At 35.0% G+C, this 27844-nt stretch overlaps 3 protein-coding genes across 5 annotated transcripts in view; 2 read left to right on the top strand and 1 right to left on the bottom strand.

Annotated features, from left to right (window-relative positions):
- Nucleotides 1-414: 414 nt before the first annotated feature.
- LOC117339435 (pyridine nucleotide-disulfide oxidoreductase domain-containing protein 2-like) lies at nucleotides 415-14919 on the top strand. The gene is made up of 15 exons (XM_033901010.1): nucleotides 415-698; nucleotides 972-991; nucleotides 1450-1543; nucleotides 2054-2127; nucleotides 2674-2829; nucleotides 3175-3328; nucleotides 6929-6990; nucleotides 7472-7569; nucleotides 8243-8384; nucleotides 10297-10428; nucleotides 10599-10828; nucleotides 11262-11416; nucleotides 11601-11707; nucleotides 12150-12270; nucleotides 13303-14919. The coding sequence occupies exons 1-15, from the start codon at nucleotides 542-544 to the stop codon at nucleotides 13395-13397; spliced, it is 1797 nt and encodes a 598-aa protein (XP_033756901.1). The 5' UTR covers nucleotides 415-541; the 3' UTR covers nucleotides 13398-14919.
- Nucleotides 14920-18363: 3444 nt separating this feature from the next.
- On the bottom strand, nucleotides 18364-26476 carry LOC117339850 (protein MIS12 homolog). Of its 2 annotated transcripts, XM_033901556.1 has the most exons (8): nucleotides 26349-26476; nucleotides 25273-25383; nucleotides 24376-24443; nucleotides 23482-23580; nucleotides 21203-21346; nucleotides 20209-20329; nucleotides 18976-19108; nucleotides 18364-18840 (listed from the first exon to the last, which is right to left on the bottom strand). In XM_033901556.1, the coding sequence occupies exons 1-8, from the start codon at nucleotides 26428-26430 to the stop codon at nucleotides 18807-18809; spliced, it is 792 nt and encodes a 263-aa protein (XP_033757447.1). In that variant the 5' UTR covers nucleotides 26431-26476; the 3' UTR covers nucleotides 18364-18806. The 2 variants fall into 2 exon arrangements, with proteins under 2 accessions (XP_033757447.1, XP_033757448.1); XM_033901557.1 differs by having other exon boundaries at nucleotides 18364-19108; nucleotides 26247-26356.
- Nucleotides 26477-26598: 122 nt separating this feature from the next.
- The window catches only part of LOC117339980 (pleckstrin homology domain-containing family A member 1-like), a 42234-nt gene continuing 40988 nt past the window's right edge, over nucleotides 26599-27844 (top strand). For both annotated transcript variants that reach the window (XM_033901708.1, XM_033901709.1), the window contains exon 1: nucleotides 26599-26701. The gene's annotated coding sequence lies outside the window, so the exon portion shown is untranslated. The remainder of the gene's footprint in view (nucleotides 26702-27844) is intronic.

Genomic DNA, 27844 nt, shown 5'->3' with positions numbered 1-27844 from the left:
ATCATATCCTTTTTTCAGGGAAGATGTATCAAGTCATGGCTAATCTAATAGATACAAACCCTTTGTTTGGCGATCCTCTCATGAAAAATTGGGCCAAAATGGGGAAAACAATCCCCACGACGGCCCAAAATCCCGTAACAGCAACTAGCGGAACAAGGTGTCTCTCCATTTTTATTCGCCGGAAGTTAGACGTATCACATGATTTTGTAATTAACAACTAATATCCGCACGTTATTACCGTAAATTCCGGAATATTTTGTATTTATTTCCAAGGCAATAAGTTTACGTCTCTTCATCATATAATAGAGAAACAAAGATTGAGCTAAGTATCTATGTCCAACAGCTTGATGAATTAAATTAATTGAAAAAATAAGTTATCAATATTTGAAACTACATTTTGATACAATCCCTAAACGAAGGTCACATGACCAGAAAATGGCGTCTGTCATCGAGGAAAAGCTACTGTAAAGTTGCACAGGTGCTTTGAGTTTGCACTGAATGTGTTATATTTGCATGTATGTTTGTCTAAACAATCTCGAGAATGGCGTTTAGAGGGAAGTTAAATGTGATATATGGTACAATATATAACAGTGCAATTCGGAATTGGCGTCAGCCAAACTGCAAATACAGCACAACGTGCACCGTTAAAAGTAAAAGTGACCTGAAATCGAAATATGATGTCATTATAGTTGGAGCAGGTAAGAAATGATTTTCAGTAAAATCCTATTAAAGAACAGAAACTTGCAAAAAAAAGTTCATAAAAAAATTAAACAATCGGAATCTTATTAGATACATAGTAATGATGTTAAATGAATGTATGTACATACAAACTGTATCAGTGTATGTGTTATATTTGCATACACGTATAAGTTAATACACAGTCATGCTTATGTTAATGATAAGATGTTTATCACATAAAATAGTGAACTGATACATTTGGCTTTTTTAAAAGTCATGTTATTTTTTAACAGGACATAATGGATTGGTGTCAGTAAGTATAAAATCATTTAATCTTAAAGACCTTCTTGGTTCTTCCATTTTATTTTCAAAGGGGAACTTTTTTTTATAGAAATCTTTTATTTGCAAAGTAAACCAATTGTTCATAATGTTGATTGTTGCATTACAGCTAGAATTTGTATGCACAACTTTACACACATTTGTGAGGACATCTGCTTAATTTATTGGAGAAATGTGGTGTAGGGCCCCTAATAATAATAAGTAATTGCATTGTTCTACAGTCTGTGATACTTTGATTACGTATGACAAATACAATGTATATATGGACTTGAAGGATAGGAACTCATGCTAAGCCTTCATGCTAGGTATCAGTTACATTCCTGTTCCTCCAATTAAAAAGATCTTTGTGGTGTATTGGAGTTGGATACTTGTTTACACTCTATGATATTTACACATTTGAAAAATCTTATTATCTTATTTAACAATAACCAGGCAGCCTACCTACAGGAGGCAGGACTCAGTGTGTGTGTTTTAGAGAGGAGACATATTATAGGGGGCGCCGCTGTGACGGAAGAGATAATTCCTGGTAAGTACAATTGGACCGATTGGAAGAATGGTGAGATTTATGAACAATGGACAGACCTGGTGATTAATCATTTCATTTCCTGGCTGGCATTGATGAACATTTTCAAGGACTGTAATAACATCCAAAGTTCCATTAAGATTTGCTATGATATACAAATGTTTATAAAAAGAGAACATACAGGGGAAGTAAGTTTTCAAGTTTGGTGTATTGAAGTGGCAATTCAACAATAGACAATGTATATGGCAGCTTCATCTTGACAGCTTGATTATTACCAAGATCAATACAATAGCCTGACAGTCCAGTTAGTATGGTGAGCATTGCTCACATTCTTTACCTCTATGTATTGTATATAGACACCATTTCATCAGTACCTGTCATCAGCATTTCATTTTAAATGTATGTTTTGCTTCATCATGATTAATGGTGCTAGATGGATTGTTGACTATATAGCTTTAGTCACCAAGATATCGTCATATTACAAAAAAAAACAATTTTTTTTTTTTTTTACAGGTTTCAAATTTTCTCGGGCATCATATGTCTTAAGTCTACTGAGACCAAAGATAGTACAAGATCTGGAACTTAAGGTAAATTAATTCATTTGTAAGAACCTTAACATGAAATATAAAAGCATTGTAAGTGAAACCTATTTTTAGAAATATCAATTAGATGTAAATGTAATTTGTTTAACAGTAGGCTCTAAATTAATATCAGAATCCATCTGCCATCTTATTACCATCATTAAATTACATTTTTGTATTTACACATGTTTAATATTTCAAAGTGTTAATTTACTATTCTCTTTGAAGTTGAAAAAACTGAGATTTTGATCATTACGTTTTCCAGTATATGTATTAATAAAAGTTGCATAGCTTTATTATTTACAAAAAAAAAAAAATGAATTTTCATCTTTTTTTTTTTACATTTAAAGAGTAACTTTGGATTTTAGTGCTGTATCTTGTCAAATAATAACATATGCACAATTAACAGTACAGACTGACTTTCTTGTTGTGTAGATGTCCGTTACATTTAAAGATGTTAGAAAGAAAAATCATCCAGTACAGAAAGTATAGATATCATATTTTCACTTAAGATATTCAATATTTCATTTGTCTTATTCCTTGGTTATATAGAAGTATGGACTGGAGGTATATCTTCGCGACCCCAGCTCATACACACCCCTCCTGAAACCTGGGGGCAGGGACGGAAAAGCAAGGTCCCTCCTTCTTCACAGGGACAGCAAAAAGACAGCTGAGTCTATTGCGCAGTTCTCTCAGAAAGATGCAAAGGTAAATATGTAAATAGATTTTCAAAGGCAAATCAATTATTCATTAATTTTTTTATGCATGTAAAGTAATAAACAAATATCAGAAGTGAAAATGCTGTCACTCCTAGGACTGAAAGGTGAATCAGAGTGATGTCTCTTCTCAAACATTAATTATGGGCATGAGTATCACTGCTCACTCACTATTACTCAATTTCCTTTTAACATATTCATACCATTCTGAGTTGGTAAGGATGAAACATGTCAAGGTCACTGTGACCTTGATTTTCTGTTTTGTGTCTAGCACTGTCTTGATGACCTATACATATATTTTCTTTTTTGTAAAAGATGCTTTTATTTACATTTCTAGAATTGGTTTGAATATGAGAAACAACTAGAACACATCGTGTCAGCTATTGAGCCCCTGATGGACACTGCCCCAGTCCACTTACCAAGTGTCATGGCAAACAATATTCGAGATCAACTCAAAAGTCTGCCTGCCATATTTACCCTTCTCAAGTCTTGTAAGTATATAATCACTATGGTAGTCCAATAAACAGAAAACCAATCAAACTTCAAATTGTTTAGCTATATTTGTTTGCTAAAAGTGTTACATGTAACTGTGTCAGTGGTCACCAGACTCGCCTCTCACAAGTCTAAACTGATATGAACTATTGGTTGTAATTTGTCGCAGGCAAAATACTTAAATGTTGAAATATTTATATGGTGTGAAGGAAACATTCATGATGGTATTGGCATGGACTGAATGATCTCTTTAGTTGGTAAATATACACAATGTAGTCATAATGAGTTTTTGTACCCAATGTACAGTAACCAGATAAGGGAAACACTTTTTTTGTCATTTTGTGATGACATATGGTAGGGGAGATAACTTTGTCACCTTGTCGTGGAACATTCTAGGGGAGATAACTTTGTCACCTTGATATGGTCTAATACTGTTTTAAGTCCTATCAACAGGTATGGTCATCAGGAGGGCCTCTCTGTGTGTGAGATGAATGTATGAGGTGAATGTGTGTTCAATGGGGGCAGCAAGTACAATTATTGAGCCCTACCTGCAGGACAGCGTTGTTGTCTGTTTTAGTAGGGAAAATAACTTTCTACATACTCCAGGGATAGGTTCACCTTCACTTTCTGCATTCTTGGAATTATATCATGGCTTTTAGGAAAAAAACAAAAAGGCCAGATCCTCTGATGTGAATGAAATGAATCTTGGGGTCACCATACAATTACATGGACTACTTATTGAACTTGTTTGTTGCTCCTCTGTAATCTTCAAAAGAAATGTATAAGCTTAGCGTTTGTCAGGTTTTGTTTTTCCAGACACCAATCCAATAGACATTTAATTTAAATGCCATGACATATTCCAGGAGTGCAGAAAGTGAAAATGAACATAGCCCTTGGAATATTAATGGTGGGTAATAAAACTGGTCGGCTGGTATTGAAATACCTGGTAGGGGAAATGACTCCTTGTAATGGTATAGGAAGGGGAGATAACTTTAACACCATGTAGTGGTATAGGGAGGGGAGGTAGCTTTGACTCCTTGTAATGGTATAGGAAGGGGAGGTAACTTTGATGCCTTGTAGTGGTATAGGAAGGGGAGGTAACTTTAACACCTTGTAGTGGTATAGGGAGGGGAGGTAGCTTTGACTCCTTGTAATGGTATAGGGAGGGGAGGTAACTTTGATGCCTTGTAGTGGTATAGGAAGGGGAGATAACTTTAATGCCTTGTAGTGGTATAGGGAGGGGAGATAACTTTAACACCTTGTAGTGGTATAGGGAGGGGAGGTAACTTTAACACCTTGTAGTGGTATAGGGAGGGGAGGTAGCTTTGACTCCTTGTAATGGTATAGGGAGGGGAGGTAACTTTGATGCCTTGTAGTGGTATAGGAAGGGGAGATAACTTTAATGCCTTGTAGTGGTATAGGGAGGGGAGATAACTTTAACACCTTGTAGTGGTATAGGAAGGGGAGGTAACTTTAACACCTTGTAGTGGTATAGGGAGGGGAGATAACTTTAACACCTTGTAGTGGTATAGGGAGGGGAGATAACTTTAATGCCTTGTAGTGGTATAGGGAGGGGAGATAACTTTAATGCCTTGTAGTGGTATAGGGAGGGGAGATAACTTTAATGCCTTGTAGTGGTATAGGGAGGGGAGATAACTTTGATGCCTTGTAATGGTATAGGGAGGGGAGGTAACTTTAATGCCTTGTAGTGTGACAATATATGAATATTTTATCCATGAAAAACGTATCTAATCTATATTTTGATTGACCCACAATGATGTCACCCTAATGATGTTCTACCTTCTGTTGCCTAGGAAACCACTGGAGGTAATTACTGCGGTAATAGTTGGTTTGGTTGTCGCATGGTTTGGTGGTGTCTTGTTTGTGGATTATCTCTGACAATAGTACAATAAGGATAATAAAACACTTATTGTTTGATTCCCATAAAAGACAATACAATAACTGATACTGTATTACAGGAAATGATGGTGTGTACTTTCTTTTCTGGTTTGGTGCTTTCAAATCACTTTGTTGGTACAAATTCTCCTGGTTAGCCCATGCAACAAATTATTAATAACAATAACACTTAAAACAATTTTCATTGTTTTTATATTTGTGGTTCTGTAACAACAAAGGTTAATACACATTGAATGTTTCATGTTATACAGTATAGCTTATACATTGTCTGGCCCTATAGTTTCATCAATGTTCCTTAATGTAAGGAAATTTCCTTACTTAAAATTTTCAATAGAAAAGCATCACTTGATTAACATTCATGAGTTTTTTTTATAAGTTAAGGAATATTGATGAAATAGGGGCCTTGTTTTGTGGCTGGACACGTCTATGTACATGTATTGCAGTATTAAGTACATCAATACCATGGACTGCAGAGACAAAAAGCTCAGTCTTTTTACTGATTTCAGACTTTTAAATAACAATTAAGCATATGTAATTTATAAGTATATAAAAAAAAATCCCTTTGCATGGAGTCATACAATTTTCTCTATGAAGTCATGAAATGTTCCCTAATAAGTCTTGAAATGTTTCCTATGGAGTCGTGAATTGTTCCCTATGAAGTCATGGAATGTTCCCTATGGAGTCATGAAATATTCCCTATGGAGTCATGAATTATTCCCTATGGAGTCGTGAATTGTTCCCTATGGAGTCATGATTTGTTCCCTAAGGAGTCGTGAAATGTCCCTTATTGATTTGTGCATGGGTTAATGCATGTGCCTGTTACACTATATGTACAGGATGATTTGTCACCATGATGGTTAAACATTATAGTAAACCAAATGTTTGACCATTGGTGTCGTGTATATGTAGAGGAAAAATATTATGTATAAAATGGAGCTCAAAGTGTCGCAGAGCTTTCATTGTCTTCTCTGAAGTTTACCATTTGACATTGCCAATACTCCTAGTTAGAAAGGATCTTTAGGGACAGAGGCTCAAAACCTACACAAGTTGCTGACATCCACAGGGGCATGAGGGTGTGGCCCAAAACGGTCACGGGTGTGAAAACATCTATTTCAGAATTTTGTCTTGACTTTTCTGCTGTCAAAATATTTATGCTGTAACATGCACACAAAAGCTGTATAAAGATATTTTCTTTATTGTATGGTTCTTTGTTAAATCAAATTTCCAAATATGATATAATTATATACCCTCTTTGTGTATTGTTATTTGTTTGAAACACAACAAAAATGAACGTATTTAAGTGTCATGAACTCGATTTATTACAGTCATTGCTATTATCCATTCCCAATAACAGCCGAGTTCAGCCATAAAAGAGAAAATCTGATTCTTATGATTTAATTTGTTAGATTGTCACTCATACATATACAGAATAATTAATGCATTGTACCTTGGGTCAGAAAATTGTATATCAATATATCAAGGTCTATTAGGTGTGTAAACAATTAAATATATTGTTTTTATATGATGTAACATCAAATGAAACAACTTTTTTGTACTTTTTCAACAAAAGGAAATATATTTCTAAAAAGGTACTTGCTTTTTTCAAGTTGGAATAAAGATTGATATCTATCTGTTAGTAAATGAGTGAAGTAATGTTTAAATTTATTTACTTTTTACTGCAGTCAAATCCCTGGGAAAGGAGACTGATGCCTTTTACGAACTGATGACTGCACCAACTACAAAGGTATACTTTGTGTAAATGAAAAAGAAAATCTAACTTCAGTCAAATGATCTCAGCTGTAAAATTCTGATTTCTATTGAATTAAAACTTTTCTAATTAATATAGGTTTTATTAGTAATAATTCAAAAATTATGAATCAAATATTTGTATCTGTATGTTGAATCACTACTTGACATTTACACAATAATGTTTTGAGCTTACACATGTTACCTGTGATTATGCCTATTAAATTTTATCACAATTTTAATTATGCCTTTATGTCATGGTTGTCATATCTAATCAATTTAACGGTTTCTACTAGTTACTTATAAATGTCTAAAATTAAAATCAAACGTGCAATAATTTACTTGATAGAGAAATTCCATATGTGCATGTGCAAAGTTTAATTTCTATAGGGGGTTTTTCATTTTAAAACAAAGAAAATACTTTGAAATGTTTATGGTTGTCTAATTAGATATAAGACCGCTGTGATATTTGATTCCAGATTCTGGACAAATGGTTTGAGTCTGAGCCTTTGAAGGCAACACTAGCCACAGACTCGGTCATCGGAGCTATGATCAGTCCAAAGACACCGGGCAGTGGGTGAGTACGTACCCAGTACTGTGGGTCAGTATCTCAGCTACTTGATGATATTGTACCTGGTGGGTATTAACTTTATAAGACAGTATGTTGAGGTGAATTATGGAAAGGAAATGTTGCATGATAAAATATGTTCACTGTAACCTCCATCTACTTAACATTTTCAATTGACCTTAAACCACAAATACTTAAAAAAAATAAAATTTTATAGACTATATATTGACTGTTTCCTATACAGAAAACAACTTTGTGTGACTGAATTACGTTTAAGAAAGTCAATGTGTCACATGATAAAGTGGGTTAACTTATATCTTCACTTGATCTTTGACCCTGACCTGAAGTACAGAATAACAGCATATTTGCAGATTTCTGGAGTATACCACAGCTACTCTTTCATGTATGGACATTGTGTGACACTGAATGAAATGAGGAAGAAACATTTTTAACACTTTAAAAATGGAAGTTGTTCAACAAAATTGCTAGGAGAATTTCCACCAACATATATCTTCAGATTTGCCACGTTTATTGCTATATATGCTACATTTTTTACACTTAAGGTATGGGGGTATCTATGATTGAAGCCCAGTCTCCGAATTAAATCTAATTTAAAACACAAATGAAAAGACATGTTTTTCTGTTCATGAAATTGCACCTGTAACTTTGTTTCTCGTTACAGGTATGTGCTTCTGCACCATGTGATGGGGGAGTTGGAGGGCGTAAAGGGGGCGTGGGGAATTGTCAAAGGGGGCATGGGGGCAGTGTCCCAATCAATCGCTAACTGTGCTGTGGATAGAGGGGCCAGCATCTTCACTGAGGCGGTGTGTATAACATTATCAACAGTCAGTATACTTTGGCTGAAAACCTACTCCTGGCTCAATTACCTATTGCTTATATGGTATCAGTGTTTTTGGTTTGTCAGGAAACAGGGGCCGCGGTGGCCGAGTGGTTAAGGTGTCCAGACACTTTATCACTAGCCCGCCACCTCTCGGTTACGAGTTTGAAACCTACGTGGGGCAGTTGCCAGGTACTGGCCGTAGGCCGATGGTTTCTCTCCGAGTACTCCGGCTTTCCTCCACCTTTAAAACCTGGCACGTCCTTAAATGACCCTGGCTGTTAATAGGACGTTAAACAAAAACAAACAAACAAACAAATTGTCAGGAAAACACTTCTTTTTTGCTGATTGACAATATTCTGAATTAGCGTTATTGATGAAACCTGATCTTTATAATAATAAAAACTATGTAATGTACTGATAGGTTTGTATGATAGTTGCCTGTTAATTTGTCTTTTTAGATATTTTCTTTTCCAGAATATTATATTCAGTGGGGTATACTGTATAAGTGTTCATACCAATATTTTGATACCCTTGTATTTATCTTGTCAGAGGTTAAAGGTCGAATATGGATGAATCATTTAATGGATATTTATCAATATTTTGTCACTTTCAAAAAGGTTATGGATTTTGTGACATGATAATTTTAGAACTGCCCTTAAACAGAAGATTAATTGATAATTATATGTTTACTATCATTAAAATCAAGGTACTGGTACTTTCACAACAGAACAAAGTCAAAGTTTAAGGGTCAAGGTCATTGATCTTATTGTTACGGACATGTACCTTTATATGTGTGGCATTTATACCCAAATTTAAAATAACTCAAAATTCTAGACCAACACTGTAAACTTACTTTGACACACTCTTTAAGTGCATAACTGACTTAAGAAAGATTAGTCTTCTGGTGAATTGAGGCACTAACAATGCTCTCTGTAGAAAATGTATAGGAACTGTGGTTAGCAGAATCATGATTTTATTATAGACCTATGAATGCTTTTGGCATGAAAAAAAAATGCTTAAATAAGATCATAACTGCAATATTAAGCTTACAGTATATTGATCCATCTCAACTGCTGCCCTGCAGGTAGGACATAAGAATTTTACCTTTTACCTTTAGTATAGATGACTTATAGATGAATGCTTTTGGCATGAAAAAGATGCTTAAATTAGATCATTACTGCAATATTAAGCTTACAGTATACTGATCCATCTCAACTAAATTTGGGATATCCTCTTTTTTCTAGCAACTTTATTCTTCCTAATGTCTCCCTAGACACGGCCTCACTTTTTGCCTTTAGTTGAACCCTCTGAAGAAGGCTTTGGGTTCTGTCCCCTGGTCGAGAAATACCAGAATGTATAAAAATGGTAGTTACTACTCCTGCTTAGTGCCCAGCATTTTTGGACTAGTTCATCTGTTGTCAGTATAATGTGACCGGATGGGGTGTCCTGCTGGATGTCTTCGGAAGTATTCTTCAGTAAGGTAGCACTATAAAGTCAGCAGCAGTTCTGTGCTATCACAAGGAGACAAACATGACCATACCACATATACTACACAGACATGCTGCACACAATGGAGGCTGTCCTATAAATGATCATACCTGTTTATAGGATGTTAAACAATACTAAACCAAACTCATCATTTCAACTCTAGTTTGATCAGCATGGAGAAGACTGTTCCACCTATAGCCATCTCTGCTACACTTATCGTTGTAACAACGTTGGTAAAAACTCAGCCTGCTGTATAAATTATGTAATACTATGTCATAGCTTAATTAAAGGCTGTAGAATGATATGATGAAAACTATTTTTGCATAATTGCTCTAATGATCATAACATCGTGGAACATATTGCTATGGATACTGATTTTGTCATTTTGTTTTGTATCATTCTTTCAGCCCGTTCAGGAAATTCTGACCAGTGACAATTCTGTAAAGGGAGTGCTCTTACAAGATGGAACAGCCATTGAAGCCAAGGCTGTTCTATCAAATGCTACACCAAAAGTGACTTATCTAGATCTGTTACCAGAGGTGAGGATTAAGTTCACCAGTCTACTGAAATAATGGCTTAAGTTCATGTTTATAATTCTCTATCTTTCTGTCTCTATACACTTAAATATGAAAATGCTTTTGAATCTGTTGTATTAATTTTTAAAACATATGAATGTGACAATCATGCAGCAGATAACTTGTATGTACAGGGTAATCTCCCTGAGGATTTGATGACGGAGATCAGGAACTTTGATTACACATCACCTGTGACAAAGATCAATGTTGCCTTAAAAGAACTACCAAACTTTGTGGCAGATCCCAATATTAGAAAAAATGAAGTCATGCCACATCATCGAGCAACCATTCATCTCAACTGCGAGCATTCTGATCTTATCCATGATGGCTTTTTGGATGCTCAGGCAGGCAGGTTTTCTAGCAAGTGAGGATCTTTGAGTTTATTTAGACATTATATGGTATGTTCATACTTTAAAATGATAATGCGTGTATTTTGTGACTCTCAAATTTTAATACAATGGAAAATAATGACATATCCCTGCAATGATAAATTGGCAGTGTGACTCTCATTAGCACAAAAAAGTACACTGTACTATAAAGACAAGAATATACTGCTCAAGTATATTTACAAGTATTTGATGGACTAAATATCATTTTAATAATGCCTCCAAATTTTATTGTCATTAAAATTGTTTGGAAAACTCATGGTTATTGATTACAGTGCTGGTAAAAATTGTTCTAAGTTATCTTGGATCAGGAGCATGGGAGTTTTGAGTTTTGTACACGATGAAAGTTTATTATCAAAGTGAATGTAGTTGTGTTACGGAGATTCATAAAACTGTTGATATCTTTGCCAGGCCTATGATTGAGATGGTGATTCCCACAAGTCTTGACCCTACCATGGCGCCCCCTGGCTGCCATGTTTGCCTCTTGTTTACACAGTACACCCCTTACCATTTGGCCGACGGTCAGGAGTGGGATGACCATAACAGGAACAAATATGCAGATACTGGTAATCCACTGCTCATTTTGAAATCTTAAATTCTGTCTTTGGTCATGAAAAAAATTGACATATAGCCTAGTGAAGAGCGACTATCATTTTAAATCTGATAACAAATCACGATATGCAAAGAAAATGTTTTTTTTTTTAAAAACCCACATTTATTATGAATTGAAATTGCTTGTGTTTCTTGCAGTCTTTGATGATATAGAAAGGTATGCACCAGGGTTCAAGGCCAGTGTTGTGGGACGGGACATCCTCACTCCACCAGATCTCGAGAAAACATTCAACCTAACTGGAGGAGTAAGTTCTCATTTCCTCACACCCACTGTATATTAACTGGGTTAAACTAACATAGAGAGTATCAAAATGCAAAAACACAATAATTGAATTCAGTCCGTAGATATGAAGAGTTTTTGCACTGAATTAAATCAGCAATGTCAAGATGCATTAACATAATAAAGGTGATCTACAGGTTTACCGCTATACTTTAGTGATCATGATTTTAACAACATGCACCGCCTTGACAATTGCCATGAAAAGATAATTAAGGTTAGTAGGATAACAAATATTGTTAAATTTTATACATTAGTATATTTTTAAAGCTTTTTGGTTTGATATAAATATTTATTACTTTGTACAGAAACTAGAACATTATACAGGTCACTGATCAATAAACACTGCTTTGTACTGATGTCGGCTATAACAGAAACAATTGTATTCTATTGTTCTTTTTGTGATGTAGAATATCTTCCATGGAACAATGGGTTTAGATCAACTGTACATGTCCCGTCCAACCACCAGACTCAGCAACTACACATCTCCTGTGAGGGGCCTTTATCTGTGTGGAAGTGGAGCACATCCAGGTAATTAGTGTCCCTTTGGTACCGCACAGGTCACCAAGGCCCCCCTCCCCCAATTATTGTTTTGGGTAATATATAAAAAAAAATCACTGTCATTATTCTTTAGGAGAATAATGTAGGACAAAGAATCACCAACAAACACATATTCATTAATGTGAAAAAAAGACAAAGAACCATGGTAAAGCATTGTTCCCACATTTTGAAGCAGTTTATAAGAAAATGGATAATGTTTGGTATGAAAATAAAAATATATCCTCCTGTTTTTTCACCTATAAAATGATGAGTAATAAACTTTGTCTCGCCTTATGTTAACATTTATATGCCACTTCAAATGTGTTGCTATGCCATATGAACATTAATGATTAGTAGAATTCTTCTTTTTTATCTTACAGTATACATGTACATTCTTAAATATGATTTTCCTCGTAGCATTTAAGTCTGTAATTGTTTTAATGATTTGAAATAACAATTTATTTAGTATTCTCTGATTATTTCTCCCAAACACTAATACTTTCAAATGTATTAACCACCATTCCAACAGAGGGGCAAATATATTTCTGTACTTTTATGTCTCCATAATGCTAATCTACATACATATAACACTATTGGTTGCTGGTTACCAAGTAACACACGCAGTTGGAAAAATGCTAGATTCTGACTAACATCTACGAGATGAGTCTATCCCAGACTATAAATAGGGTGTTCTCTCAATACTAACACATTTCTTCTCCTGATCATTTGAGATTTTCTTTGTTTCACACTGATATTGTTAACCTAAACTAATATTCAGTTGCTAGTTATCAACCATGAATGATATTCAGTCATATTCACTGTTTGAATTGTATAATTTTGGCAGTTGAAGTTTTTTGTTGCCATTTCTCAGGAACAGCTTACATTAGGATATACTGGACAAACAGATTACCTTTTGTTTATGTTATAAACAATTTGAATCTTTTGTCTCTTGTCTATGATAGGCATTCAGATTCTTTGTTCCTTTTTTCACCAGTTATCCCCGGTATATATTCTGTATTACAGGTGGCGGTGTTATGGGATCAGCTGGAAGGTTGGCTGCCATGGCAACTTTGTCCCATTTCAAAAAAAAGTATGTCAAGCAGAACTCTAAAAAGTAGCGATAGACCCAGCTCAACATTTTATTTGTATTACTGAGATCTGCAAATGGAGAGGAGCTATCATTAATTTGCCTGAACATACTACAGTATTGATATATAGCTCTCATGATTGGCTGTGATGTAGGCCTTGAGATATTTAGCCAGTAACCAAGAAATCATCTGAAAATCATTGAAATCCAAGCTGCTGTTCATAATTGATCCTAAAATTAAAATAAAACACTGGCTATATATCAAGACGTAATAAGACAATCAAACATCAATACACAAGCCTGATCAGCTCCATGGAATGTTGTGATCATTAGAATTGTATCAGAAAATCAATTTTTAGTTCATTTCCTATGATCCTAGAAATCCATTTCATGTACATGTCTCTGAATGAAAAGCTAGCAAAACTGTTATTGATATGGAAGTATTGACACTAATGTGGCCAATATTTTTCCTTATATGTTGTATTAGTATCATTTTTTTTTTAAATGCACCATTACAAAAGGTGCATAACCAATTGATAAAGCTTGTACAATCAAAAATTTATAGAAACTGTGATATTTACATTACAATCTAATTGTTGAGTTTAATTTATTGTTATGATAACTAGAGTATTTATAGTTGATACAGTTATAAATAAACCCAAGTCTGGTAATAAGCCCTGCCATTTTAATGGCAGTTCTATGAAAATGCTAACACATTCTCAACCTATTTACAGTACAATATAACCTCAATATCTTCATTTCATCAGGTCTTATTTCAGTTGTATAATACAATATTACCAAAACAGTTCATTTTGATACCTTTATTGAAATTTCCAATACATTTATTTGAAAATATTATATACGATGTATATACATTACCATGGTGTCAAAGATTAACTATTAATATGTAATATAATTTTTTTCACCGTTTACCCTAACATTTCAGGGCCAAACAACAGATTTATGTTAAGGTTACCCTAACATTTTAGGGCCAAACAACAGATTTATGTTAAGGTTACCCTAATATTTCAGGGCCAAACAATGGATTTATGTTAAGGTTACCCTAACATTTTTGGGCCAAACAACAGATTTATGTAAAGGTTACCCTAATATTTCAGGGCCAAACAATGGATTTATGTTAAGGTTACCCTAACATTTTTGGGCCAAACAACAGATTTATGTAAAGGTTACCCTAACATTTTTGGGCCAAACAACCGATTTATGTTAAGGTTACCCTAACATTTTTAGGGCCAAACAACAGATTTATGTTAAGGTTACCCCAACATTTTAGGGCCAAACAACAGATTTATGTTAAGGTTACCCCAACATTTTAGGGCCAAACAACAGATTTATGTTAAGGTTACCCTAATATTTTAGGGCCAAACAACAGATTTATGTTAAGGTTACCCCAACATTTTAGGGCCAAACAACAGATTTATGTTAAGGTTACCCTAATATTTTAGGGCCAAACAACAGATTTATGTTAAGGTTACCCTAACATTTCAGGGCCAAACAACAGATTGATGTTAAGGTTACCTTTACATTTTCAGGGCTAAACAACAGATTTATGTTAAGGTTACCTTCACATTTCAGGGCCAAACAACAGATTTATGTTAAGGTTACCCTAACATTTTTGGGCTAAACAACAGATTTATGTTAAGGTTACCCTAACATTTTTGGGCCAAACAACAGATTTATGTTAAGGTTACCCTAACATTTTCAGGACCAAACAAGATTTATGTTAAGCGTTGTCTCCCTTTATTCATAATAATGAGATTTGTCTCATTAAATCAACCAGCTGATCAACTTCATTTGGTTTCAATTTAAATTTTCATATACAGTATACCTGTATATGAGTTTTATATTTTTAAAGAATATTTAAGATATATAGAGGATATCTAACAGTGTCTTCAGAGTGAAAAATATCAAAATATTAGCCCCACTCGTGAAATATATTTGGTATTACTGAAGACACTGTTAGATATCCTCTATATATGAGTTTTATATTTTTAAAGAATATTTAAGATATATAGAGGATATCTAACAGTGTCTTCAGAGTGAAAAATATCAAAATATTAGCCACACCAGTGAAATATAGTTGGTGTTACTGAAGATACTGTTAGATATTCTGTGTAATACGTTTTTATAGCAAAATATACCGGGTCAGATTTATTCTTATCCTTGGACTTTTGAAGATAACAGGCGACTGGCATGATCTATTTACAATATTGCCATTAAGTACTAAGTAATGTATCAGTATTCAGAATGGTTGTGATAAAGTATACCATCACTACCTCTGTACAAATCAGCATTATTAGTGATGTACTTTTGATACTGATAAACAGTGTAAGTGCCATTTTATCAGTCTATTTTTAATTAAATATGTGATATTTTATTAATACATGTATACTACATATAAAATTTATTGGGCTAATAAAATTGTATTATTTCAATTTCATGTTTTACTTTTTGTCCTCGACACAATACCATGACCATATGCCAGTGTTATTCTGATTTTAGGCAAGGTTTACATTTGACCCAAGTGATTTTCAGGCAAGGTTGACATTTGACCCCGGTGATTTTCAGGCAAGGTTGCCATTTGACCCCGGTGATTTTCAGGCAAGGTTGACATTTGACCCCGGTGATTTTCAGGCAAGGTTGACATTTGACCCCGGTGATTTTCAGGCAAGGTTGACATTTGACCCCGGTGATTTTCAGGCAAGGTTGACATTTTACCCAGGATAGCCTCCAATGACCACACATGGAATTCTTATAATGACAAACTATTATCATTTTACTCATGTCAGCTGAAGTGTAGGTCAAAATGATTCTATTTCAACTTCATAGCATTCCATCCCAGGTAAAATTACTTTTGACCAAATAGCATGGCCTAAGGTTTCGCAGTTATCAAAAAATTACAATACAAATTTTACAAGTGACAGATTAACCTTGCTACCACCATCACCATAAGATTTCATAGCCATTGAGCTGAAAGTATCCTTGTTTGAATGTTACCATATTTATTTAAGAAATAATTAACGATGATTCATGTATTGTTGCAGGATATCCTCGTCCGAGTTGTATATCCTGCAACAATACACGAGTCAAAGTTGATTATTTCTATTCTACCATGTACTGTTTAGTTCTGAGATCGACCTCTTTCTAATAGAAAAAAAGCAAAGAAACCCTGAGAAAACCTTGTAATTTATTTCTGGAGTATTGCATTATTTGTTGATGAAATATACAGGCAATACAGTACTACGATCAAGAGCATCTATCATATGGCATTGATTTTGAAAAAAAAAAGGATAAAAAAAAATAAAAAAAATAAAAGGGGGGGCCTCCGTAGGATTCGAACTCACATCGTGATAAAAATTTATTGAAAGACTAACCCATTAGCCCACTCGGCTATAGTAACCTTTTATAAAATGTGTGAATATTAGATATATAAAATTGTAACAGCCGTGACTCACTACAGTGTATTATTGGCACGAGCATGGGTTATTGGAAAATAATACATGGTTTTAAACCAATCAAAACTGGCGTTACATAGCAAACATGGTAGAATCACTAATAAGCCTAACAACGTCTAATGCATTTCAGTGAAAGGTCCAACAAATTTTATTTCAATGCCCCTTACAATAATAACCCCATCCCATATTTTACGTCATCAGTAAAGGGAGGTAATTTGTTACATTTGGTATTGTTTAATACTCCAATGTCCAACATATGGTGCATTGATACTATTCCCTTCAATACAAACTACTGATACATTAGTCAATTATTACAATTCTAATTAGAGGTAATTTGTAAGTGAAACATCTGCTGTCAGAGGAGGATCTCCCAATATAATCCTGAGAAAATGTTGAGGATATTTTAAAGAGTTTTCCAGTCATACATATATATCCTACAGATGTACTCCAGAAATATAGAAATCTATGGTGGGTGCCGACGTGTCACTGTGGTTTATCATATGATACTGTTTTCATTCAGTTCTTTAGGTGGTTCCTGTTTGACAAATTTCCCCTGATTGGTAGATATTTTACTGGAATAACCTTAAACAGTATATGTGAGAAATAGAATATGAATATCTATCACCATGGACTAAAAAAAAACCAAGAGATCCCAGAGGGATCTTGGCGCCCACCATTGAATGATCTTTACAGGTCCCATGTCAGATTGATCTTCTCTCCATTTCCCCCTTCCTCTTACTAATATGTGTAAATTGAGAAACATCCCTCCAGTACTTTTCAAACAAGGGGAACCTATATATGAAATTTGAGATTTAGTGATAATGGCTGTCTGTAGGCCATGTTGTTTTTAGATTGGTCCCAAAATGTAATACGAGGAACCAAGGGGAACCTACATATGAAATTTGAGAAAGATCCCTTCAGTACCTTCTGTAATATAGCGATGACAAACTTCAATTGTCAAAATCCAAGATGGCTGCCTGTCGGCCATGTTGTTTTCAGATTGGTTCCAATATGCAATATGCATAATTAGGGACCAAGGGGAACTACATATGAAATTTCAGAAAGATCCCTTCAGTACTTTCTTCGAAAAAGTGATAACAAACTTAAATGGTCAAAATCAAAGATGACTGCCTGTCGCCCATGTCCCCCCCCCCCCCCCCCCCCCCGACTGGTTCCAAAATGAAATATGCATAACTAGGATCAAGGGAAACCTACATATGAAATTTGAAAAAGCTCCCTTCATTACTTTCTGAGAAATAGCGATAACAAACTTCAATTGTCAAAATCCAAGATGGCTGCCTGTTGGCCATGTTGTTTTCGGACTGGTCCAAAAATGCAATATGCATAACTAGGGATCAAGAGGAACCTACATATGACTTTTGAGAAATATCCCTTCAGTACTTTCTGGAAAATAGTGATAATAAGAATTGTTTACGGACAGGGGGACGGACGGACCACAGACGCAAGGCAATTTGAATAGCCCACCATCTTATGATAATGGGATAAAAAACCAGAACAATAGTAAAATGTGAAAAAATATATATCTATTGCACAAAATTACAGAAACATGTCACAAGATTCACTTATACAGCACTTTGCAGCACGAACATTGGGTATTGGCATTCCTGGTGTTTCTCAACAAACAAATTATTCTGTCACGTCTGTTTCCGTCGTACTACACTTGTTGTCGTGTCAGTCTCTCTTGTCTGTTTCCATAGTACTGGATTTGTGGTTGTGTCTGTCTCTCTTGTCTGTTTCCGTTGTACTACACGTGACTTGTTGTCGTGTCAGTCTCTCTTGTCTGTTTCCGTTGTACTACACTTGTTGTCGTGTCAGTCTCTCTTGTCTGTTTCCGTCGTACTACACTTGTTGTCGTGTCAGTCTCTCTTGTCTGTTTCCATAGTACTGGATTTGTGGTTGTGTCTGTCTCTCTTGTCTGTTTCCATGGTACTACACTTGTTGTCGTGTCAATCTCTCTTGTCTGTTTCCATGGTACTGGATTTGTGGGTGTGTCTGTCTCTTGGGTCTGTTTCCATGGTACTACACTTGTGGTTGTGTCAGTCTCTCTTGTCTGTTTCCGTCGTACTACACTTGTTGTCGTGTCAGTCTCTCTTGTCTGTTTCCATGGTACTGGATTTGTGGGTGTGTCTGTCTCTTGGGTCTGTTTCCATGGTACTGGACTTGTCCTTGACCTGCATGGCTTTTACTTTGGACACTAATTCTAACACCTTCTGTGATGTAAACATTAGACAGTCCTTCATATCTGAAACTGGGAAGAAAAGAAAAATATTGGTACAGTAAGCACTAAGCAAAACAAACTTGCCCATTACAACACACAAAACATTCATGTGATCCAGATGATCAGTGGATCAAATCACACAAAAAATGAGATGACCATGGGGCCTAAAGTATCACCTAAGTGATACTTTTATGTCAAAACAAATGACAAGAGGCCCACAGGCCTTAACAGTCATCTGACTACAAAGACTTACAGCAGGGAGAATGATAAGCTTTCCAACTTCAGTAAAATCACACTAAAAACCTGTTTACCACAATAGAAGTTTAGGTGACCAGTGGGTAACTACCTATCAATATAGTTATCAAAAAGCATTTAAAGCCAAATTTGAGTTAATTTCCCTATTGAAACCCCTCCCCTTTGTCCCCTATCTTACTTATTTAAAGAAATGATTCTCCCTCTTTCAGTGATATATTTCAGTCCAAATTTAGTTGAAACCAGCCAATTTCATGTTGAGACCTTATTTAATTACCCTTCTGTCCCCAGGGGTTCAACCAGCCTTATATATTATTTAACAAATGACTGCCCTCCCCTTTTGATGTTTCAGACCAAATTTGGCTATATAATCCACTCAAGGATAAAGGAAGAGTACCATTTTAAAGCAAAATTTAAGTTCTCCTTTTTCAGCCCTGCCATTGCCCTTCTGCCCCAAAGGGTTTGAACCCACCTCATTTATTTAAGAAATGACTCCCCTCCCATCCAATGAAGTTCAAGGCTAAATTTGGTAGTAATCTACCCTGGCAGGCATTAGGAGGAGTTAAAATATTTATTAAAGTAAATTTTTTGCTGAATTACCCTTTACCAGTCTCACTTTTTAAAGATACAATTACCATTTCTCAATGAATCAGGCCAAGTTTGGTTGAAATCTGTTTTGGCATATGCGACTAGGATTTTCAAGTAAAACTTAATGCACAGCACATGACCAAAGAGGAAACATGATGGCTATCAAAATTTCAGAAATATATCACGACAGTTTATGTGGAAATGTATGTCGCTTCCTTCTGGTCCCACAACTAGCCTCTGTTTCACACAATACCAACTGGGTTATATATAACCTATTGTGTTATACGAACCTCCAGAGTCTGAGTTGATGTCGTCCAGTCTTTGGAGCTGTTTTTGTGCCTGGTCAAAGCGGGCCTGGACAATATCTATCAAGTTCATCTCCTGCTTCAGTTTACTGTTAGCATACTTCAACTGTCAAAATACAAAACAAGACACTGTTAGCTAGGGAGCTTTATTGTTCACATAATTAAATGTCAATATTATGGGAAAAAATTGTTCATAGCATTGGATGCTGTTAATGACATGGAAATTCTCTTTGTCTTTGGAAATTGTTAATACCTTTGGAAATTGAGTGCCAAAGCAGGGCTTTCATTCAGTCCTTTGGGATCAGAGCCTTTTTGTCTCATTTTGGGCAGAAAATTGGTGAGATGAGAAGGAAATTGGTGAGTTGGGAAGAAAATTGTTGAGTTTGGAAGAAAGTATTTGAGTACTTATGTACACTGGATATTTGTGTTTGATATGAAATAAATTCAATCAGAAATAGGATTTTTTACCAGCCCCTAAAACCCTCAGAACAAATCCTGCAAAGTGTGATGAGATGAAACTGAAACAAAAATATGTTTGAAGATATAAGGAAAGGTAAGTGTTACCAGTTTTTAATCTGAATTTATCACGATGTTCTCATACACTTCACAGGGAGATCTCATGATTATTATGGATGGGATAAATTGATCCTACAAGGGGTAAGGAATGATCCGTCAAATGCTATCATTCTACTCACCATAGCATAGCATTTCAAATTGACGTAAATTTTGATGCACAATTTCATGATGGGGTGATGAAAAAGATTCTCAACACCTTAAAATCTATAACTATTTTAAGTACAGTATGTGAGAAAAAAAATCAAAGAGATATTTCACCTCTTGTGTTATTGTTTGACCAGCCAAACCCTTACACTCAGGTTGTGATATCCCTGTCCATGGAACAAGCCCATGTAAGATTCTATATTTACACCTACCCTATTCCACTTGCTATGAGCCTGGATATAACACTGGTGATACCTACCGCCAGAATCTTGTCCTTAAGATCCTGTATCTCTGTGTCAAGGACGTCCTCCTGTTCTGCCGAGTAGGTCTCTCCTGCTTGGGCCTTATCCTCAGGGAGCAACACATTATCTGGTATGGTCAGCACATTCTTTGTCAAATAGGTCTGGTAATGTAATATATATATATTAAAGTACAGAGAGTGAAACAATGTATGTCGAACATGCCACAGGGATCATTTTGGAGGGGGCCATTGGATCACAATTTTCCTTTATGACCCACATGATTCAGAAAAATCTTTTAAATTTCTATAATTATAAATGGTCCATAAATTATATTACAGATAGTTTAAACTTGCTTTCTTGAAAATGACCCATCCATTTGGTAAACCCAAAATAATCCCTGTGCCATGTATTTCTTCATACTCAGACTCTTAATGTCAGTATAGTACATTTGGTGAACCAGCAAAAGTGTTATGAATGTAAAGGAACACAACATCCGACATAGTCAGTATGGAGTAGTACACAGCTATTCAGCTGCTATCTCCTTTTGACAGACTCAGAAGTGATAAGTATATTACTATGGTTTGCATAGGTCCATTGAAGTATATTTGAAGCATTTTTTCCCCAAAGCTAAAAAAAACAAAAACTGAAGAGCACAAAATGTTTGCGCACAAGTTGCATCAACATTAGTAATACGGTATATACCCTTTTCTTATGTGAATCATTGTACATGTACAGTCTATATACCATACATGTTTGGTTTATTTGGTTTAACCATCATAGTTAGAACATTTAACGATCAATTGACTTTGAATTAAAAAAAATACTATCATTTTACTTATTTATATATGTGCCATTGTTCAGGCCGCCGTTGTTACGTATCAGATTTACAATGGATGTGTGTGTGTCTAATGACTTTACTCTGCCGAGATTTTCGTCGATATCGACTCGAATAGTTCGAACTCGCACTTATTTTCTGAAGCATAATTTTGAACAATTAATTCGAACAGGTTTGTCAATATTTATTTAGTTTTGTTCGAACTAACTGGAGGTTTACTGTATTTTGTTTAGTGTCCTATTAACAGCCAGGGTTTGGAGCAGGAGGAAAGTACCCATAGAAAAACCACCGGCCTATGGTCAGTACCAGGCAACTGCCCCAAGTGGGTTTTGAAATTGCAACCCAGAGGTGGAGGGCTAGTGATTAAGTGTTGGGACTATAGGTGATGAAGAATAATGAGGAAATATCCAGTGGTCACTGGTATTGAAGACATACATGTATATAAAGGCCACTATATATCTTGTCTATTATGTATAACAGTAAATCACTATCAACAAACTACATTCAAAGTTAAAGCAAACCAACATGCCAGTGTTTGCCAAAGTCCGATTTTGTCAAAAACAAACAAAAAAACAAACAAAAAATGCTGGATGTTTGGCAAAATCTTTTTTATCAAAATCAAACAAATTGTTGATGTATTAGACTAATACAAGTTAACTTTCTGATTTCTGTACTGTAAGTAGTTAGTAAGCTTGCCCCCAAAAGTTTAAAAGAAAATAGCAGACTTCGTGGGCATTTTTTCCGTATGTTGTGTTTTCAATATATATAGAAAAAAAAGGTTTTGGTAATCATCTAGCATTAGTGAGGAAAAATTTTACTTAATTTTATTTAGACATTGCATTGAACACTATGCAGCATTCTAGGCATTGCTATCCAAAGGGAAAGTGGAGCAAGCTGCCATATTGTTTATGTTACTAACCTTGGGAGAAAATATCACCTTTGACGGAAAATATGTAACCTGGCTGATAGAAACACCATTTTGCAACCAAAATGTTTGCTTCAAAAGTCTTAATCGCGTTTTATATACATAGTATTTTGTGAATGTATGTGTATGTGTGACTGTCATCTAATGTCTTCAACAGGTCAACATTTAGTCACTAGTCAACAACAGGGAAGAGAGGGGCAGTTATTTTTGCCAAATATAGTTTACAATGGGAAGAGGGAGCACACATTTTTTACAGTATCATAAGAATTAAATTCTGCAGTACAGTGAAAAATCAAGCACTCCAGAGTCAATTGAACAACAATAATTGAAATGTCGAAATTCATGCGCTTCACAAGGAGTTTTTGAAAAAAAAATTCCAATACTTATCGAGCAATGCTCTGAATGAACCATGACTTTAAAGTGACTTTGGACGGTGAACATAAGTAAAACAAGGACAACATATGAAAATGGTAAAACTTCATGAAACTGTTCCATGCCTTCCCTATACAGATTAATGACATTTTATAACCACTCACCTCTATTATGTCGAAGTTCTTGTCCAACTTACTGACCATGGTAGATAGAATCACTTCACAAGCTTCTTTGATTTGTGTCGGTGTCATTACTGTACTGTACTGTAACATCAAAAAGTCTATTAATACCACACAACCTGGTCTCTTTAACAGCACTGATAATAAACACAGAAAAAAACAATCTAGAAAAGTTAGCTGACGGCTGAGTAATAACTTCCTAGTAGTTTCCTATAAAAATGTAGAAATAAATTCATAACACAGTAACATAATTTGATGAAAATGTGGAGAACCTTTCTTCATATTAATGTTTTATGTGCATTTTGATTTACACAGTATATTCTGTGTACTGTGCAGCTTTGCAAAAAGGGGCATAATTTCCATAGAATGTTCAATTATAGTATAATTCACCAAAATGATATGAAAAGTGTCTGAATTATTTATACAAGATTTAGCTAACATCATTTCACAGTTACTTTCCCTCCATCATTTTGAAATACATTTTTTTTCTTCTTCTGGGAAGAAAATTGATTCATTCAGGAAAAACACTCATTGAGTACAAAAATATTAGTTTAATGGTCTCAAAAAGTCCTCAGTTAAAGGGTTATGTTATACAAGGGGCATATTTATCACAAAAGTAAAAAAAAAAAAAAAACTTCTGTTCTTTATGTCTTGGCTTGTTGCACGCTAAGTATCCAAAGTAAACTGGAGAAAAGTATCTTGCCCAAAAGGAAAAGATCTAGACATAGCCACAACAGCATGACCATGATCTCCAATTCTTGAGAAACATGCATGGAGAGCACAGTTGCACAACTTTCGAGTATGGTGACTTATATCAGTATTGTTTTTGTCATCTTGATTCACCAAATTAAAGGGAGAACATCTGCCTACATGTCTTACCTCCTCCGACAGGTAAGTCTCCATTTCTTGGATAGCTTTCTGGATGTATTCAAGTGCTGCATTGTATACTGAAAGTTAACAATATGTTGACCAGTTACCATATTAGTATACATATTGAAGTTCTTAGATCTTCTGATGAAAACTACCATTGATTGATCTCAAAAGTATTTTCAAATCAACATTAACTATGATATATTCCTCACGTTGTACTGTACACACAGTAATTATATTTGCATTGACCATATGAAAAATGTTTTGCAATTTTTTGTGATGTTTTATTTTGACGTCTTCACCTGCACTCAGAGCTGATTCCAATTACCTGCCTTTGTTTTAATAACCTCTTGCTAAACATTTTTATATTATTAATAATATTATAATTGTGAAGAAGTAAAGCACATTCCTGCCAATGTCCTTGTCAAGAAAGGTTGATGCCGCACTACAGCATATTACTAATAAATTCATCACTTGCCTTTCAGGTGACCTCATACTACGTATACATCAACAGTGTCATTTTCTCCATGCCATTTGGGAGTTAGTTATCCAGTGAACAAAATGCAAGATATTTTGACATTCCTACACATATCACATTCAAAAATATGTGTGTACTGCGAAACACATCCGAGGAGTTTCAATGGGGCTCGCGGATAACCTCCCTTGGAGTTTCCTCCAACCCCCATCACAGTTCTTGATAGATGTAGTTTATGTCTATAGCTATTGTCTGCAATGTCGAAAAGTCTGGTCTTTGGCAAATTTGAACAGGGGAGACTTGGATTGACTTATCTACATGTATCTATAGCTACCAGAGAAAAGAAATAATAAGCTAACTTTATGACAGCAGTGCTGGCCTAGGAGTAATAGTGGATACCGTATCATTTGCCTTATGTATTATACATATACCTCCATTGCAGAAAGCCTTTGGAGTGAAGCCCAGATGCTGTGTCTCATATTCAAACATCCGTTCCTCTTCCTCTGTTGAAACGCAGGTTGTTGTGTTGGAAGACATCATGGCTACAAGTAATAACTTGAAATAAACAGCATGTCATTTAACAGCACAACAAGATCTTAAATGGGAAATCCCACATGTACATTAATAACACTAAATATCACCTGGAAAGCAAACAAGACCATGGGCATCCTGAGAAAAAATTAAAAGAAGTTCCAAGAAAATAAGCAATTTAATCAAATATTAATACGCCTATATACACATCACACGTCGTCCATCCCTTCGACGAGTGTGCATTTCCTATTTGGGACCCTCATGATCACCTGAAATAAGACACAGATGAATTAGAAATGTTACCAAATGAAAGAATGGCTGCATGCTATATATAATATAATGTCACCAACAAATTCCCTCTAGCATTGGTGACATTTTATTATATCTTGGTTGGCGCAGTCTTAAGGCATGACGTAGGGATGCAAAACTCTCAATGTTATACAAATTACACACAACATATAGTCTCAGTCCAGCAAAACAACCTCAAACCCCAAACATGACAGAACAGATTTTCTCAAGATTCCAAAAACTTCACTTCAATAACAACCCTTCCTCCACAGAACCATCTGCTATTGGAAGACTGCTATATTTCTACACTACAGTTTATTTATTCAAAGCTGCCATTCTAACGTTTCAATACTAAAATTTTCGGTGTACCTAATGAGTGACCAGGGGGTGTCCCGAGACATTTTGCACGCCCAGGAATTCGTTAATTAATATTTTTGTAACATACCACTTATGACACCTTTATCTGTTTATCTAATACCGTGCAAAATGTTATCGCCTGCTGTTTTGACCTAGGCCTATAGTATAGGCCCCTATAAACGATATTGATAATGAAAAGAATATTCTGAGCAAAAAACTGTGGGATTACCCTTTTCAAAAGTTATGTCTGGTCTAAACGTGCGTTACCAATAGGAATCCGTGTTAATACGGACACGCAGAATTTTGTTGATATGCCAGTGTTTGCACTTACCGCCATTACACGTCGTTCGTAAAGTTATCCGGGAATCCGAAAAGGAAATCCGGATAAAAATATGTGTGTGGATATCTCTCATGTTAGATGAGTCAATCACATAATATTTAAACTAATAACAAAACATATCAAATTAGTTTTTAGTTACATTGATGGATTGCTATTACCCTTGTCATAACAATTAAATTTCTTGTTAAATTTCTAAGTTTTCCTTTTGAGATTGTCCATTTCCGCCTAACTTCCGGTAAAAATTAATATGGCGGGTATGTACTCCGGCGCTTCCTTGATTCATGGTTGATCAGTTGCAGATGGGGCATTAAACTGGCAGCACATGTTCTTTGTGTATATTGAAGGTAAATCAAGGTTAATGTGATATTATTCTTAAAATCTGTGCATTATTTTCCTTATAAAAATGACGCTTTGCCTCTAATATGAGATCAAACGAGGAACTGGAGTGTTTGTTGCTGTCAATTATCCCAATCTTTGTTGTATATGTACGTATACTAACGGTATCTTATATATGACGAATGCTTCGTCTGTATTTTGCAGTTTTTAGTGATATGTTGATATAAGGGAAATATACGCAAGGAAAATCAAAGCAAATCTTGTGAAAAACACTTTAATGAAATCGGATTGTGAAAATTGATCTGTTCATGATGATACATATTTGTGCATTTTTATCTACACTGATAAGTGTTACGATATAGGCATACACAGTATGTAATCATATATACAGAGAAAATCACAGAGCTGTCTAGACAAACTAGTGATAGTGATCCCTTAGTTATACACTGACAAACGCAGATGCTGCAGGGCTGCATGTATGCATACTGAACATGTAGAGGATTTAGATTGAGTTAACATATTTATATATGCAGTGTTAAAAAGATGTTCATGCTTATATTGATGATGTCAAAATAATATGAGCAATGATTTAATTGGGGTACAGAAATATAGTTATATATTAAATGGCCAAAATGGCTTTAGCGTATGTGACACAGATCATTGAAACCTTATTTAATTAGCATTTTCAAATTTAGTAATTATACTTTCAGAATGATGAGATATTGAATAAGGTTATCAGCAAATTTTATATTTTCCCAATGAATAGAAGCAAACAATTAGCTGAATTTTGTAGTGATATCGACTTGTTTCTACATTTTAATATACAAATGACATGTTTTGGTTGTTGCACATCCCAGGAATTATATAACTAATACACTGGAAGTTGGTAGGCTGTGATTTGATGGTGAGTTGTTATATGTAACATGACTTGATATTGGGAATTTATATGGTTTCAATATATCAAAAAATCAAGATTTGATTCTTTAAGTCGAAGTGATTTTGGCCTAACTGGTTATTTTACATATCTTTGGGTCATGGATGAATGATATACTGTAATTACATTCATAAATATGTAAGGGAGAGACGTGATATTGATCAGGCCTAAATACAAATGTAGTGACTGTGTAGAGTCTATATTTATAAAATGGCTG

This window comes from Pecten maximus, chromosome 12, assembly GCF_902652985.1.
Source record: "Pecten maximus chromosome 12, xPecMax1.1, whole genome shotgun sequence".
Taxonomy (NCBI): domain Eukaryota; kingdom Metazoa; phylum Mollusca; class Bivalvia; order Pectinida; family Pectinidae; genus Pecten; species Pecten maximus.
Note: the sequence above shows the minus strand (reverse complement) of the source record. Positions and strands in the feature narration are given on the sequence as shown.